Here is an 18654-nt window from a genome sequence, read left to right as displayed (position 1 = left end):
ATTAACTAGACGTTCATGCCCAATTGAACTGTCTATCTCAACTTTTGCTTTTTCTAACACCTCTGGATTGTTGAGCAATTGAGATAGCGTCCATTCTAAAGTCACAGCTGTCGTGTCGATCCCGGCTAATAATATATCCTACAAAAACCAAACACTCGTTAGAAGGAGGCGTAATTCGAAAGATAGATTCAAGAAAGAGATTAATTATTATTTGTTATTGATTACCACTCCTATTTATACTAGTTGACACTCCTAAACTTATGGTTAGGATTTTGTCAATATATACTCTAAACATCTCTTAGAAGAAATTTATCTAGAGTATTGTAAACTTTAATGTTTCTAGAGATTGGATTTTGTTTGAACTAGGCCGAAGTATTTATTGTCCAAATGTTTTTATATTGGATTCTATACATGCAAGATACTGATATTAATAAGCCCATATTCCTAATATGTCCAAAACATCCCATTCTTTTCACTAATGTCCAAAAGATTCCATTTCAACAACATTTTCAAGATGTTGAGAGAACAAATTGAGAAGAAATTATCATATCAAAAGAAAAAAAAAATTATAAGTTTACTATGACTATTTGGTTTTTGAACACAACTTTTAATTTTATGTCTAATAAGTCACTAAATTTTATTTTGAACCTTCAAAAATTGTATATGTTTTGTAGAGATATGTGAAATTAAAAATATATGTCGTATATTGCATATAGGTTAATAATCTATTAGATATAAAGAAAATTAGAGATATAATGGACAAAATTGAAAGTTTAAGAATCTACTAGATAACTTTTACCGTTTAGCATAGTGGATATATGAAATTGAAAATTTAAGAATCTATTTAAACACTCGTTGAAGTACTTCAGAAATCTATATGACACAAATTGAATGTTTTGAAATGTATTAGACACTTTAAAAGTTTAAAGACTAAATAACAAAATCTTGAAAGTTAACGACTAAACTTATAATTTAATCATAAAAAAAATAATGAGAGAGAGAGGAATATATACTTGAATGAGTCCTTTGATAGTTTGATCGCTGTAATATTGAGGCTCAATATTTTGCAAGCTAAGTAAATGATGAATCATAGTGTTCCCTCCATCATTTTGATTCCTAATCTCATGAATTAACTGTTGAAGAAATTCATCTGATGTCTTTGCAAGCTTCTTTACCCTCTTCATAAAACCAGTTGGATCAATCTAATTCCATAAGGGTATGAAGTCTCCTGGATTAGTTGCCCCACCATGTGCCATAATTTGTGTCACCAACTCTCTAAACTTGTTAGAATAATCTTCTTCATAAAACTTCTTACCACACACCATTCTCATAACAACATTCAATGTAAGATCTTGCAACAAAGGCTCCAATTTCACTACTCTAAACTCATCTTCCAACTTAGAATAATTACTACATAACTTACATAGCAAACATTTGATTTCATCTTCTCGAATTCCCAAGAACAATTTGAGGCGATTCGCTGAGAAAATCTCGAGGGAGCTGATTCGACGGAGGTTTCACCAATGTTCGCCATAAGGAGAGAACCCCATCGTAGTTTGATTGTATGCTAAGTAGTTTATAGTTTTCGTGAAAGGACGATTCGCAAGAATGATATCATTCTTTGTAAAGCATTCTTGCACGGTAGAGGGAGAAGAAACTACTACGACAAGACGGGAACCGAATCAAAGAGAGAAGACATGGCCATATTTTTGGGAGAGGTTTTGAAGTGTTTGATGGACAGGATGTCTGAGGAGATGAAAATGGCCTATGAATGGAAGACAAAAAGGTGGGGTTGGTGGGAGGTTTAGGCTATGATGTCGCAGAAGAAAGTTGAAGGCAAAGATGACGGACAATAGAAAGAAAGAAATAGAAAGCAAGAGAACATCCATTTGCTCACACTGCTTGGCTTTGATTTCTCTCCTTTTGAATATAGCTAAGGTTCAATATTATGCACAAATTTTAAAGGCAACTTAGGAAGCAACCTTTTCAACAACATACAAATATCTAGGGCATCAAGATAAAATTAATATTCATATTCACACATTTTTTTTATATTTCAAGATAAATTTAATAGAAGATTTAAACAACATAATTCTTGGTCGCTAATACATCTATAGATCAGTTTAGAGATATATGATTGATAGATATTTTAATCCATCACTATATTTAAATGACGAAAAATTGCAGCCACTCAAATTTTAACTTTTATCTACATCTTTGAGTAGTTGGTGCACGTACACATATACAAACACACATATGCATATCAAATTTACTTAAATTTTAGTGTAATCGTTTTCTATAGGAGAAAATATGCAGCCACTCCAATACCCATGGATGCAAAATTTCAAGACATCATAATTTTAATTTAAACTGTCTATAAATTTTAAAAATAAAAATATTTAGGTGCATCTTGAGCTTCACATATCTTTTGTACATCTCACTAAATTATCCAATCATAATTTGACATGTGAAAAATTGTTTTTATTATATTTTAATTCTTTTTTAGTGTGAGTGAAAAGAGTGGGATGCATAAAGACGAGTTCATCTTATTACCCTAAATTGATATAAAAAAATTTAGTTCAACGATAGGTAGGTGAAAATTCAAACATGTGATTTATTATAGTCAATTTAACAAAATTTAGTCCTAGTTAAATAATTAATTTCAATAATTTATTTCAACAATCTCATGCTTCAGTAATTTCTTTTTATTTAAAAAAAAATAATCACAGAGAGAAAAAATGTCAAAATATTTATAGAAATAGTAAAAAAATACTTATAGTATATTGACAAACTTCTATCGATGTCTATCAGTGATAAATTTCTATTAATTTCTATCACTAAAGACACTGATAAATCTCTATCGGTCTCTATAAAAAAAGATCAAAATTTTTCTATTCTGTGTAAATAGTTTTTTTATGTTTCTACTTTTGAAAATTCCCCTTTTATTTACCATTTAAAAAGGAAAATGTGGAAACCATCTAAGTTTTTTATCAAATAAAGTTGTAAACTGAGAAAAAAGAAGCATCTGAGAGAAGATTTCTCCAATTCATTGCACACATAGCGTTGACTAAACCGGTAAACATCATGGATTTTTAATTTTTTTATTTATTCTTTATTTATATTAATTATGTTTTTTTCAATCAACTGAAAAAGAAGAAAAGAAGAAAAGAAAAAAAAGAAAAAGAAAGAGAAAGTGAGGGATGCACACCACCCGGCCAGTCCAACCCTGGTCAAAAACCAATTATACTTTTTTAAAAAAGCCAAACAACTTCGTAGTTATAAAAATGTCTAGAATATTTTTAACAGTACCATTTCGTATTTGGAAAAATGGCAATTATACCCTCCTAAAAAATCCATATATTTTTGGTGGGTTTAAAAACAAAATCTTTTGAATAAAAAAAATACCTAATACCTACCTATTCACTAATAACAGAAAGTAGTAAAAGATATCTCCATTTTCGAAAATTGTGATATAATTACATGAAATCAAAAATCAAAATAAAAAATCAAACTAGCATTTAATGGTTGCAATACTCATTTCAACTATCCCACCATTACATATACCAAGGAGAAATGAAACCCTTCGTCTTTCATACCTCATTTCAGCTACCCACGCAAAACTGACGTTAGAAACCCTCGAAGCCATTAATTTCTGAAACCATGGAAGGCATGGTTGCCGGAGAAGCAACATCCATTCTTGCAGAAGCATCAACATTCCAAGCTCCGGAAATCATATGATTCTCCGCACACCCTCTGTAGAAAACTCATACCGTGTCACTGGAAAGCTCATACGATTTTCCGCACATCCTCTGTGGACAGAATCTTTGTCGAAGTCATTGCCAAAACCCACCCAGGAACCCGTGTAGGGATTTCAATGAACAAACCCCCCAACATCTGCTTATATATGGTTATGTTCGACAAATGTTTTTTTTTTTTTTAAAAAAAGTTATTCGAAATAACGAGGATCGTGGACTAGTCGTTTATTCTACTCTATTTATCCCAATGTATTAACTTTTTTTAACTACCACAATGTAACTTCAACTCTTCATATTGTAGGATATGAAGAAGGTGACTTCAACCACACAAATAAGATCGAGTGATCGATTACGGGCAGCACGCATAACTGGGAAAAAAATGAAAACCACATCGAACATAACTCTGGACAGTGATGACAAGGTATGTATGGCATTATAAACTTACGCCTTGAGAAACTAACATACTGACTTATTGCATGCATACCACAGGAGACAAATGGAATAATGCACGAGGAGGAATAGGCTAGGAAATTGGATTCATCGAAAGAAAAGTCAAGGAAAAATTCTGGCAAGAAAAGGAAATCGGTAACCACTGAAAATACCACCCCAAAAAACAAACAAAGAACAAGGTAAGTTTATACAAGATTTTAGCTGCTTGTTTCACTATCGTTTTGTTTAAGACTATGTTCAGCCAATGCAAAGGGAGAAGAAACACAAAAAGAAGGAGAGATTTATTAGGGAAGAAGACATGGAACATAATGTTGAAGTGAATGAGGTATGTACAGTGTACTTAATTAAATTATAAAGGTCCTAAGTAGTCTGATGGCAGAATGTACAAACAGAGGGAGGAACAATCTGGTGCCCACGAAGAATCAGAAGAAAACTCGGTAAGGTACTATACCAACTCAAGTACAAATGAGACTAGCAATGACGTTGAAGAGAATCGAACAAATGTCACCAAAGTTGCAGTTGCACTATAAAAGATATAGCCATAAATACAATGTACTTGTATAATAGCATATCTATGGTATATGCATCTTCTTACTCCTATTTGTTGATTGCTATGTTTAATTACTATGTATTTGTGCTGATGTTGTATATGCTACTTCTTAAAGTGGGTTGTTAATTACTTACTTAATTTCTACATGTGCTTCATGTATATTATTTAATTTTAAACTTGTGATTTTGTTATGATGTATACTTAATGGATAATATTTTTAAATAAGCAACCATTTACATGAACTTATATTGTATATGTTGAAAATGCTCCATGATGTACAGTTATATGTTTATGCATATATTTCATACGTTCTATCTACGTAAATGTTTATTATGTTTTAGCTTATCATTACTCGATGCTATGTGCCTATACTACTTCTACTTAAACTCGTAGAAGCCTAAGGAAAAGGGAAAGAAGAAATGCGAGGCAAAAGTATAATAAAATACTTCTATAGAAAACAAGGAGGTGTGTATTGTAATGCATGTACTTTATCATAAAAGCTACCATTAATGCCATTTAGATTCTCCCAAATGTGTTTTCTGATAGGGTGATCCGTATTTGATGAGGAAGTCTAAGAGAAAACAACCTTTAAAAATTAATCTCCAGACCAAAACAGATGTAATTGAGAAAATAAAAAAGAACCTCCTTGAGAAAGCCCTATCTAGGTTCACAGAGTGTTGTTTTGGCCATTTTCTAGATTTCTCAGTTACTTATCAGTCTTCCTAGTTGTTATTACACTTGATTCAAAATCAATCTAAACCTCAGTCCCTAAATGAGCTAAAGTTTCTAATAGGAGGAAAGAATTGTGATTCGGTCTACGAGAATTTGCACTAATTATAAGATTAAATTGTGGACCATACCAAACATAGATATTGACCAAATATAGGATAATCATCATATCAAGGATGTCTATTTTGTAGGAGAGAAGTCCATATCTAGGAGATATCTAAATATGGCATTTACTTTAAACAAAAAGGTCGTTGATGATAATTTGTTAAAGATAGCCCAACTTGATTTCCTAGAAAGTTTCCTCCTACCTAGGCAAGATACTGTATATGTAAACATAAAGCACATTATTATGGTGGATGATGAGGACCTGTTTAACAAATACCCATGTGGTATGTTTATATTTGACCTTTTAGTGGACTATGTTGAAAAAGCATTGCATAGTAGGAGAGTCACTAGGATATTAATGGGGGGTTTGTGTTCCCTTTGCTAGCATGGGCATATGAGGTAATCTCGGCTCTAAGTTCTCCAAAAAAATTTCTTTGCAAGAAAAATCAACCACTGGATCCAAAGGATAATAAGCTGGACTTTCGACACACAACCGAAATGGAAGGAACTAAAGAATGAGGTGTTTGATTCACTTGAGGTGATAACAATCTTGAATTGATACTTTTCACACGTAACTAGAAAATATTATTGATCCATATGTTTTTTTAATATTGCAGTTGGAAATTTGCCCCCTATTGGCTATCGAGGAGGAAATGAGTACGATGTATTTTAAACCATTCGCAACCGAAGAAGAGGCAATAAGAAGACAATATGAAAGGGGGTTGGACAATAGAAATGTGGTACATGACATAGATCGAACAACAATGGGAAGGGGTATAACATCTTTATATGATCAAAAGTTTATGAAGGATAAGTGGGAGTCAATTGAAGAATCACAAATTGAGATTAAAAAAAAAAAAAACCAACTTGAGTTGGTAGAGCGCATGGAGGAGATCGTGGAAGCACTAAACCAAATGGTGACAAACCTGAAGAATTTAAAGGTTTCAAATGTCCAAATACATGGACTTGCCCATAATGGTACCAATGAAGGAAATAGGTTTGAAGTGTTCAAAGTATTTTCTTTAAATACAATGTATCTATTATTTTTTTTGTGCATCTTGTTTGTTGCGTCCTGAAATTCCTTGTGACTTGGACCAGACAGAAGACAACAGAATTCACTAGGGATTTGGATGAGTTGGAAATACCGCAAGAGGAAAATGAAAAAGAAAATGAAATTGATAATGGAGAAACAAATGATCAACAACTACGGTCCTGGAGAGACAACAAAGATGATGATGACCAAACACACAAAGTAAACCCCCCTCACCAACCGATTGGACCAACCACCAACGTGACAGAGCAAAGTAACACTCTTGAAAATGAGAGGCAGGAGGGCAAAAGCAAAAGGATGAGGGATCAAAACAGGTATGAATGAACCTACAACTATTTAAAAATCTATGCGTGTAGTTAAAAATTGATTGTACACTTCTAGGAACATACTTATCTAGATGAGTCTGGTAATGTAGGAAACAATTTAATCCGTTCAATAGATGAGAGATAAGTATATGAGGAATTTAATTATAACTTAAAAGGGAAGGCTATTGTTAAGGTACTTTATACAACTAAACCATCTTTGAATATATACTCTAGCTAATAATAACTCAATGACTCTAACGATGTGAAACCTTCCACGTGAACATGCACCTACATACACAACGGTTAACAAAAGAACTAGTTCAGTGGTAAGACCTAACCTATTTATACATAGTGTAATTTGCCACACATGATAGTAACTAACTCAATTTCCATCCCTTTTTTTCTTACAATGTAATTAAAGGTTAGTGGGTCAATCGTGCCGCGTGAGTTTGGAAAAAAATCAGTCGTTAAGAGGGAAGGGGTTCATACAGAGGTATATACACATCAACAAAAACATCAATGGTACTTAAAATCAGTTTATTTACTAACAAATTGCTTGTTGTTTGGTTGTACCAGATAGACAGCAATCTACAACAAAAGACATTAGTCATCCCGGGGATGCATACAGAAATCCCACTAAAGTCTCGCTTGGTAGTGCCAAAAGTACACGTGTATAACACACCAAATCGCAAATCGGTTGATGGAAAAATCAGGAAGAAACTCCAAGCAACCGACATATATATCGATGCACAGACCAAACTGGTCCCATATACTTACAATCCCCCATCATTTTTGACCTACACCTCAGCCAGGACCATAATTAAGCTTTGTTATGGAACAACTCTTTTGTTTGCATGAACTCTTTTGTTTAGGGTTATGTTTTTGGTATCTTAACTCATAAGATCTTAGTATGTTTATGCATTCCAAAAGTAGACTGGAATAGTACTCTTTACTTAGTTTGTTTATGCTTATGTTTTTCTAATTAGACTGGATTATATTTTGGGTATTTTCTTGCTTACAACAGTCGGGTCTAAATTTCTCAATTACTAGAAAACTACAATAAATTATTGTAGAAAAATCAATTTTGGTTTTATTAAATTTACCTAGGGCAAAATAATAGTTGCTTTTGCACATCTTAGAATAGATTATTATGTTGGGGATGACGCCTTAAAGTCTCGTGTCCTGTAGTTTGTAAACACAGTTTGAACGAACGTTTGTGATGTATAATATATGATATTTTCTTTACTACTTGACTTTGAACATTGGATGTTTTATTTGCTTTATAATAAACAAATAATTTAAAATCCCTGGTTGTCATTATGTAACTTAAGCATGTATGTGGTGAAATACAAGTGGATCATGTCTTATGTAATAACCAAAATGGTATGAAATATATAGATATAGGAGGAAAACCTTATCCTGGTAACGCTACGGATGCAGCCCGCTTTGTGGAATAGTTACAAGTGTTGTGACTTGTTACAGATGATCGGATCCTGATCATTCATATGGGGATATGCAAGTGCGGGCATCCTATACAAAGAGTTTGTATAAGACTTGACTACGTTATAGTTATATAACGTCGTTCATGACAGAGACTTCACTTTACTAGGATGACCATAGGTAACATGACCTCAATCCTGAATGAGTTGAAAACTTTTGCCATTGAGGCAGTCCTTTGATTTGCATGACTGCGAATGGCCAGGTCTCCGACTTAAATCTACCACTTTGGTGATCCGTCTGATTTGAGAGCTGAGAACTCAGCTACACAAGATGAAATTCACTCATTCCCGGAAGTAGGGTAAGTAGATAGATTGCTCCCTTAAAGGCTGATCTCAGGGCTTGAATGATGTGGCGCCACACACATTCTTTTGGCAGGTGTCCACACATAGTAGGACTATGTTGTATTGTTCATTAGAGGGATCCGTGGTACTTAAGAAGTTAGATGTAACTATAGGGACAAAGCGGTAAATTGACACAGCTATACTGACGAGCATCTGTGAAAGGTTATCGTACTAATGATTGGTTATATCCAATAGACACAAAAATATATCTGTGGTAAGAAGAGTCCAGCTATTGTTCTTTAGTAGAATGTCTGGCAGTTAACAGATGGTGGATCTTGTGGCTAAAGAGTTTAGATAACTATTCACGTACCATTGGAGCTTTGAGCCATAGGTCCATAAGGTCCCCTTGGTAGCTTGGATTCAAGTTGAGAATAAGTTTTTGGGTCAATTTGAAATGTTTAAATTGACAAGAGGGAGTTCGATTATATATGATATAATTGAACTAGTTAATTATATACGATATGATTGACTTTATGTATGAGATACATTATTTGGAGGAAAATGAATATAAATATGATTTATATCTAGTGTAGGAGAAAACAATATGGTTGATATATGATATTAAACTATAGGTTAATGAATATAATATGATTATATTTATTATTATTAATTTAGCAATTATGGGATAATTGGCCATCGTTTTCTCTGTAATTGTGCGTTAGTGGGAGGTTCCAATCGATTTTCGTAACTAAAGAATAAAATGAAAATGGTTTTCATTTTAAAAAGAACACGGTTAATTGCTCATGAAGTATTTGCAGTCTATCACTTAGTGAATTGAGAGACTATACAATAGCTCACATTTTACTACCCTATCGCTTACATGCGCGCGCCATCTACTAAACGATCGTCTACCTTTTGCTAAACGATCACTTAGCGTCTGAGCTTTACTAAATGATCGTATAGACGATCGCCTACCTTTTCTTACACGATCGTGTACCTCACCTAAACGATCAAACACTTTGTCTATACGATAGATTTAGCTTTCTCCCACTTACTTGATCATCGTATGCGATCTCAATTCCTCTTTCCCTCTACCAAATCTGAACAGAGCCCACTCTTTAGATTCTCACTTCGAGAATACTAAGGGTTCTAAGTGGTGGTGTCGTCCCCATTCTTTGTCTGTTCGTATGGTGTTCATTCGTGGTAGACGATCAAAGTATTGCTGAATGATAGCTTTCCGTTCCAGTGAGAGCGAGAGCATCCGTTCGTGGAGAGAGCGAGATTTCTACTGAAAAGAGTCTTCAACTGGTAAGTTCTTTTATTATCGTGTTGTTTTATCTCTGAGCATGGCGGTAATTTAGTAGTTTGATGCATATCTGTTTGTTTGAATGTAAATGTGGTTGTTCTGTCACAATGTCTTTGGAAAGATCCACTTTCGCTCAAAGGTACTCTTGTATAAGAGTTCCTTCCTTTGGTATCAGATCCAGGTTCCTAATATTCTAAATTCATTGATGCAAAGAATTTCATTTATATTCTCGATGGATAAAAGCATGTCTACTCTTTGTTTTAAGCATTAATTCGTTTGTGGATGTGTGGACTAATGGAATTTTCTAGGATGAAACCTCGGTTTGTTAAATTATTTTACAGTTTGAGTTTATTGCAAAAGCCCCTGGGTTTCTGGGCATTATTAACTGCTATCGAGTCTGTATTCAAAGTTCTTTGAGTTTGTGAGTCATTTGTGAAGAATCTTCGTAGCAAGGGTTACTCCTATTCGAGGATGAAGACGATCGAGCGTTGATGGGGTCGTGTAGATGATGGGGTAGACGATCGCTGAGTATCGGATACTCGGGAGCTGTTTTATGCACGCGCACTAGATGATCGTATAGCTCAACAAGCTTCATTGCTTAGTTACTAACTATACGATCGGGCTTTGTAGGTTCGTTGTCGTCTAAGCGATCGTTTAGCATCCGCATGTTTTCGTCTAGTGTGCTACACGATTGTTTACCTGAAGGCGTTTACTAAATGATGGGAGCTTCGCCCGGCGGTTCAAGACTCGATTTTCCTGTGCACAGGTTTGCTCAGTTGAAAAATGTAATAAATAGAATTTTTCATTCTGGTTTTAGAGGTGGTTCATCCCGATCCATTAATCTATGATATTATACATGAGATGTATGCTTTATTTATATGTCATATGGTATGCCATATAGAAAAATCCCACCTTCGATGCATTGGTCATGTATCATCTCTTTATTATAAATGTTATGATTTAGAGAAGCATGATTTAAATTACGTAAGAGCATACTCATGCATCATATAATATAAGAGTTATATTTATGCATGCATAAAGCATTGATATGTATCAGCTTTATATTATAATTGTTATAGTATAACGGTGCATGGAAAGCATGTGTGCTTGGTTGTTACTTGAATATAAAAGTTATGTATAGTAATGATCGGACATTGCATGAAGCATGACACATAGGTTAAATTTATAAGAGTTATAAATACCTCGTTGTGTGGCAATGTATGTTTAGTTGTTTCTTTTATAAAAGTTATAAAAAGAAATTAGAACTAAAATCAATAAGAAGGGCATGCATGCTCACTTAGGTTTAATTCATGATTTAAAAATGTTTAAAACTTGGATGAGATAGACCTAAGATCATGGTTCTAATATGATTAGCAACCTTAGGATTTAATCTTTTAATCAGTTTAATAGGATTAAATTGACTAATAAAAGGTTAAAGCGTAGCAAATCTATCTATAAGGGACCTTTTGTCTAAGGTGGGTTCTATCTAGGCTGGGGTATTTAAGGTGACGGAAACGGAACACGCCTACCTGGGAACCTACCTAGAAAGGTGAATTAGATAGATTTGATGCATGCATGCAAGTTAAGGAATGTCCATTAATGAGTTTAATGTGACTACTTGAACTTATTTTATTTCAAAGACAAAAGTTTTTTTTTAGCAGATTAATAAATGACTTAGACTAAAATCAGTAGTCAGATTGTCTATGTTAATGAACCCCTAGGTAGAACATTCAGTGGGGGATACTTGAGGCAGTTGATGCTTCATTTAAATCTCTTTCGTTTCTCCCTTATTTTCCACACCGTGAGATCTACCATCGGCCTCGTGGCATCCTGTGTCCCCCTAAAGGATGGTGTTTGGGTAGGTCGATATCAAGGTGGATGGAGAGAATGTTCATAGTAAGTGGGAATGGGACATTGCGACAGTATATCGCACGGTCTCTCTTGTTAGGTTGAATGAAGTTTCTATACATCTCCTCGAGGCACCCTAGGAATGTCCCCCTATAGGATGGAAGTTTTGCGCGTTTCTTTATTTAATCTCCTGTAAGAGGATAAGGTTACTTAGTCTCTTGTCCTAATCTGCTTCTTCCCTACGGTGGGCTTATTAGGGCGGGACTCTGCGGTCGAAAATGAGGAGTCACACTTACGCTGAATTGTTAAGGGTTAACAGTTATGGACAAATAAATGAGTTGGTTTTGTCTGATGGTTGAGAATGTCTCATCCCATTGTAGGGGCATCTGATCACCCCACCAGTGATATTTGTCCTATCTCGCTGGAGCATCATTGCAAAATAGAAGTCTTAATCACTTAGGGTACTTGAAAACTATTTTGCTAAAACTAATTGGTTAAAATGTGGTTTAGCAAAGTCTTATAAAAGTTTGTTAGTTTTTCAGCAACAGTTTTAAAAATGGCTACAGCCACAATTGCACTGTTAGGCACCGAAAAACTTACTGGCGACAACTATTCGAGTTGGAAACATATGATCACGACGATACTCAAGTCTCTTTTTTTAATCTGTTTCTTCCTACATGGGCTCATTAGGGCGGGACTCTGGGGCCGAAAACGAAGGGTCTCACTTACGCAAAATTGTTAAGGGTTAACAGTTCTGGACCAAATAAATGGTGTCTATTAGGTTCAGTTCCAAGAGTTGGTTCTACCTAATGGTTGAGAATGTCTCATCCCAGTGTAGGGGCATCTGATCACCCCACAGTGACGTTTGTCATGCCTCGCTAGGCCATCATTGCAAAATAGAAGTATTAATCACTTAGGGTACTTAGAAACTGTTTTGCTAAAACTAATTGGTTAAAATATGGTTTAGCAAAGTCTTATAAAAGTTTATTCGTTTTTCAGCAACGGTTTTAAAAATGGCTACAAACACAATTGCACTGTTAAGCACCGAAAAACATAGTGGCGACAACTATTCGAGATGGAAACATATGATCACGACGATACTCATCATTAAGGATCTCATGTTTTTCCCTTACAGAGGTCTGTCCTTCTATTCCAGCTCCAAATGCCACTCGAAATGTTTAGGAGGCATACAAGTGATGGACACGAGCAAATGAGAAGGCCCAAGCCTATATCTTGCCAGTCGTAGTGACGTGTTGGCCAAGAAGGATGAGTCTATGGTCTCAGTGCCTGAGATCATGTAGTCTCTACAGGGGATGTTCCGACAACTGCCTGGACAGTTCAAGTACGAGGCTCTAAAATACATCTTCAACTCCAAAATGGAGGAAGGCACCCCTGTTCGTGAACATGTGCTTAACATGATGGTCCACTTTAACGTGGCAAAGATGAATGGGTCTAGAATCGATAAGGAAGTCAGGTTAGCATAATCCTACATTCATTGCTGGAGAGCTTTCTCCACTTTGTTAGCAATGCGATTCTTAACAAAGTGGCATATACCCTTACAACTCTCCTCAACGAGTTGCAGACATACCAATCTTTACTGAAAATTAAGGAGAGAAAAAGGGGTGTGGCAAATGTTACTTCGTGTTCTAAAATGTTCCATCGAGGTTCGACCTTAGGGATGAAGTCTACACCTTCTACTTCTAACTCTGGAAAGGGGAAGAAGAAGAAAGGTGGTAAGGGGAAAAGGAAAGTTCCTGCTAACCCATCACCTGTCGCCCCGAGGAGGCGTCCGCCGTCAGTTGAAAAAGGAAAATGTTTCATTGCAATAGGACGAACATTAGAAGAGGAATTGTCCTTGCTGACTTAAGGAAACGAAAGAAGCCAAGGCTAAGGCCAAGGCAGACAAAGGTAAACATGATTTACTTGTGCGAGAAACTTTTTTAGTGGATAATGATGATTATGCCTGGATAAATGATTCGAACGCCATTAATCACGCTTGTTCTTCTTTTCAGGGGATTAGATCCTTGCGACAGCTGAAGGTTGATGAGATGACGATGCGAGTAGGCACCGGGCACGTCGTCTCAACTGTAGTAGTGGGAGGCATCCAGTTAACTTTACAGAATAGGTTTCTTATTTTAAAAGATGTATATATAGTTCCTAAATTAAAAAAGGAACTTAATTTATGTAAAGTGCCTGTTGCAATGTAAATACACTCTTTCTTTTGATGTGGATAAAGTGTTTATTCATAAGGATGGTATTAAGATTTGTACAGCTAAACTGGAAAACAACTTGTATGTGCTAAGACCATTAGCCTTAAGTTCCCTCCATAACATAGAGATGTTTAAATCTGTCGTAACTCAATCTAAACTCAACGAATTTCTCCAAAAAAAAAAAAAAAATGCCCAACTTTGGCACCTTCAATTAAGGCACATCAATCTCAATAAGATTGAGAGGTTGGTGAAGAATGGCCTTATATGTTAGTTAGAATAAAATTCTTTACCAGTGTGCGAATCTTGCCTTGAGGGTAAAATGATTAAAAGACCTTTTACTGGAAAAGTTTATCGAGCCAAAGATCCTCTTGAGTTAATACATTCTGACGTTTGTGGTCCTATGAATATGCGAGCCCAAGGAGGCTATGAGTATTTTATCAGTTTTACTGATGATTACTCTAGGTATGGGTTTGTTTATCTGATGCAACAAAAGTTTGAATCCTTTGAAAAGTTCAAAGAGATCAAGGTTGAAGTTGAAAATGCATTGGATAGACGGATTAAAAGACTTTGATAAGATCGAGATGGAGAATTTTTGGATTTGGGGTTCCAAGACTATTTAATATAACGTGGAATTGTTTTCCAACTCTCAACGCCGGGTACACCTCAGTAGAATGGTGTAGCAGAGAGGAGAAACAGAAACTTGTTAGACATGGTTCGTTCGATGATGAGTTACACTTCCTTACCAGACTCGTTTTGGGGTTTCACAGTGGAGACTACAGTATACATACTCAACTGTGTTCCTTCCAAGAGTGTTGCGATAACACCTCTGGAGTTGTGAAACAGGTGTAAAGCTAGTTTACATCACTTCCACATTTGGGGTTGCCTAGCACATGTGCTTGAGGCTAATCCCAAGAAGTTGAAACCATGGTTGAGGTTACGCCTCTTTGTAGGCTACCCTAAAGGTACACGAGGGGGTTATTTTTATGATCCGTCAGAAAATAGGGTATTTCTTTCCATGAATGCTACTTTCCTAGAGGAAGATCATATTAGGGAGCATAGTCCATGTAGTAAAGTTGTGTTACGTGAGCTTTCCAACGAAACTATTGAAACTTCAACAAGGATTGTTGAAGAGTCTGCATCATCAGCAAGAGTTATTGATGGTAGTTCATCTGGTAAGTCGGTTCCACCTCAAGAGTTGAGGGAACCTCGTCGCAGTGGGAAGGTTGTGAACCCACCCATTCGCTATCTGGGTTTCACTGAAATCCTAGCTATGATAGCAGATGGCGACGTTGAGGATTCGTTGTCTTATTAGAAGGCAATGAAGGATATAGATCGGGATGAATGGGTGAAATCCATGGATCTCGAGATGGATTCGATGTACTTTAACTCAGTATGGGATCTTGTAGATTAGTTTGATGGGGTAAGACCTATAGGTTGTAAATGGATCTACAAGAGGAAACAGGGTGCTGATGGGAAGGTGCAAACCTTCAAGGCTCGACTTGTGGCAAAGGGTTATACCCAAGTGGAGGGATTCGACTATGAGAAGACTTTCTCGCCTATTGACATGTTAAATTCGATCTGCATCCTCTTATCCATTGTCGATTATTATAATTATGAGATTTGGCAAATGGACGTCAAGATGCCCTTTCTGAATTACAATCTTGAGGAGACCATTTATTTGGTGTAGTCTGAGGGATTCATTGCCTAAGTTCAAGAGCAAAAATTTTGCAAACTGAATTGATCTATTTATGGGCCGAAACAAGTGTCTCGAACTTGGAACATTCAGTTTGATACTGTGATCAAATAGTATGGCTTTGACCAAAACATTGATGAACCTTATGTCTACAAGAAAATCGTCAATGGTTCAGTAGTTTTCTTAGTGTTGTATGTAGATGATATCCTACTCATTGGGAATGATAGGTCTACTGATTGCAGTTAAGAACTGGCTAGCGACCCAATTCCATATGAAATATTTGGGAGATACTCAGCTTGTTCTGGGTATACAGATCTTTCAAGATTGTAAGAACAAACTGCTAGCGCTGTCTCAGGCATCGTACATTGACAAGATGTTGCTTAAGTACTCGATGTAGGACTCCAAAAGGGGCCTACTGCTGTTTAGGCATGGAGTCACTATGTCTAAAGATGTGTCCTAAGACACCTCAAAAGGTTAAGGAAATGAGACGGGTCCCATATGCATCTGTCATTGGCAGTTTAATGTATGCAATGCTCTGTATTAGGCCAGACATCTGCTACGCTGTGGGAATAGTCAGTAGGTATTAGTTTAACTCAGGCTAGGGTCATTGGACCGAAGTTAAGAACATTTTCAAGTATTTTCGGAGAACGAGGGACTACATGCTCGTGTATGGATCTAGGGATTTGATCCTTACTAGATACACAGATTTTGACTTTCAGACTGATAAGGACTCTCACAAGTCCACTTCAGGGTCAGTTTTTACTCTTAATAGCGGAGCTGTAGTGTGGTGAAGCACTAAGCAGGGGTGCATCGCCAACTCCATGATGCAGGCCGAGTATGTAGCGGCTTACGGAGCTGCTAAGGAGGCTGTTTGGCTCTGAATGTTCCTGACAGAGTTGGAAGTTGTTCCATATATGTCTAGGCCCATCACCCTCTATTGTGACAATAGCGGTGCTGTGGCGAACTCTAAGGAGCCCAGGAGCCATAGGCGCGACAAACACATAAAGCGGAAGTATCACCTAATCCGCGAGATAGTGCATTGAGAGGACGTGATCGTCACGAAGATCGCTTTGGAGCACAACGTTGATGATCGGTTTACGAAGGCTCTCACAGCTATAGTGTTTGAGGGTCACCTTTAGAGCATGGGTCTACAGGACCGCCCGTGGCTAGACTAGGGCAAGTGGGAGATTTTATTGTACTGGGCCTTAGTGCCCTAGTTTATAGAGTGCCCTAGTTTATAGTTTTGTACTAGTTTTTGTACACCCCACTTGCTTTTTGACAAGTGGGAGATTTTTGAGGATGATGCCCTAAAGTCTCGTGTTCGGTAGTTTGTAAACACAATTTGTACGAACGCTTGTGATGTATAATATATAATATTTTCTTCACTACTTGATTTTACACATTGGATGTTTTATTTGCTTTACCACAAACCAATAGCCTAAAATTTCTGGTTATCATTATGTAACTTACGCATGTATGTGGTGACATACAAGTGAATCATGTCTTAAGTGATAACGAAAATGGTCTGTAGTATATGGATATTGGAGGGAAACCTTATCCTAGTAACATAATGGATGCGGCCCGCTTTGTGGAATAGTTACAATTGTCGTGACTTGCTACAGATAGTCTGATCCTGATCATTCGTGTAGGAACATGCGAGAGGGGGCGTCCTATACAAAGAGTTTGTATAAGACCTGACCACGAAGTGTTAACGTCTCGTTATATAATGTCGTTCATGACAGAGACTTCACTTCACTAGGATGACCATAGGTAACATGACCTCAATCCTGAATGAGTTGAAAACTCCTGCCATTGAGGGCGGTCTTTTGATTTGCATGAGTGCTAGTGGCCAGGTCGCCGACTCAAATCTACCACTTTGGGATCCGTCTGATTTGAGAGCTGAGAACTCAGCTACACAAGATGAAATTCACTCATTCCCGGAAGTAGGGTAAGTAGATAGATTGCTCCCTTAAGGGCTGATCCCGAGACTTGAACGAAGTGACACCACACACTTTCTCATTTCTCGAGAGGTGTCCACACATAGTCGGACTATGTTGTATTGTTCATTAGATAGATTAGTGGTACTTAAGAAGTAAGATGTAACTACAGGGAAAAAACGGTAAATTCGCCCAGCTGTACTTACAAGCATCTCTGAAGGGTTATCGTACTAATGATTGGTTATATCTGTTGAAGACAGAAATATATCTGTGCCAAGAAAAGTTCAACTATCAGTCTTTAGTGGAATGTTTGGCAGTTAATGGATGGTGGATCTCGTGGCTAATGAGTTTAGTCAGCTATTCACGTACCGTTGGAGCTTCGAGCCATAGGTCCATAAAGTCCCCTTGGTAGCTTGGATTCAAGTTGAGAATAAGGTTTTGGGTCAGTTTGAAATGTTCAATTTACAAGAGGAAGTTCAATTATATATGATATTGAACTAGTTAATTATATATGATATGGTAGACTTTATGTATGAGATATATTATTCGGAGGAAAATGGATATAAATATGATTAATATCTAGTGGAAGAGAAAAAAAATATGGTTGATATATGATATTAAATTATAGGTTAATGAATATAATATGATTATATTTATTATTATTAATTTGGCAATTATGGGATAATTGGTCGTCGTTTTCTCTGTAACTGTGCGTTAGTGGGAGGTTCCATTCAGTTTTTGTAACAGAAGAATAAAATGAAAATGGTTTTCATTTTTAAAAAGAACACGGTTAATTGCTCATGAAGTGTTTGCATTCTATCGCTTAGTGAATTAAGAGACTATACGATAGCTCACATTTTACTACCCGATCGCTTACACGCATGCGCCATCTACTAAAAGATCACCTACCTTTTGCTAAACGATCGGTTAGCGC

At 36.3% G+C, this 18654-nt stretch overlaps 1 protein-coding gene and 1 pseudogene across 7 annotated transcripts; one reads left to right on the top strand and one right to left on the bottom strand.

The window, feature by feature from the left end:
* Positions 1-3: 3 nt before the first annotated feature.
* Positions 4-1953, bottom strand: LOC120088601 (isoflavone 2'-hydroxylase pseudogene; annotated as a pseudogene). Its single transcript, XR_016524125.1, has 2 exons — positions 1014-1953; positions 4-138 (listed from the first exon to the last, which is right to left on the bottom strand). The product of XR_016524125.1 is annotated as an isoflavone 2'-hydroxylase pseudogene (transcript).
* A 1611-nt stretch (positions 1954-3564) lies between these two features.
* Positions 3565-7856, top strand: LOC120089070 (uncharacterized). Of its 6 annotated transcripts, none has more exons than XR_016524000.1 (9): positions 3565-3862; positions 4057-4176; positions 4245-4530; positions 4598-4647; positions 5975-6127; positions 6207-6567; positions 6688-6954; positions 7367-7438; positions 7522-7856. XR_016524000.1 is itself a non-coding variant. In XM_090306109.1 (9 exons), the coding sequence occupies exons 6-9, from the start codon at positions 6243-6245 to the stop codon at positions 7523-7525; spliced, it is 687 nt and encodes a 228-aa protein (XP_090162235.1). In that variant the 5' UTR covers positions 3565-3862; positions 4057-4176; positions 4245-4530; positions 4598-4642; positions 5975-6127; positions 6207-6242; the 3' UTR covers positions 7526-7856. The 6 variants fall into 6 exon arrangements, 5 of the variants coding, with proteins under 5 accessions (XP_090162235.1, XP_090162232.1, XP_090162233.1 ...); XM_090306109.1 differs by having other exon boundaries at positions 4598-4642; positions 6207-6586; XM_090306106.1 differs by having other exon boundaries at positions 6207-6586.
* Positions 7857-18654: the final 10798 nt, after the last annotated feature.

Source organism: Benincasa hispida, chromosome 10, assembly GCF_027475165.1.
Source record: "Benincasa hispida cultivar pf3 chromosome 10, pf3_genome.v1.1, whole genome shotgun sequence".
In the NCBI taxonomy this organism is placed as follows: domain Eukaryota; kingdom Viridiplantae; phylum Streptophyta; class Magnoliopsida; order Cucurbitales; family Cucurbitaceae; genus Benincasa; species Benincasa hispida.
Note: the sequence above shows the minus strand (reverse complement) of the source record. Positions and strands in the feature narration are given on the sequence as shown.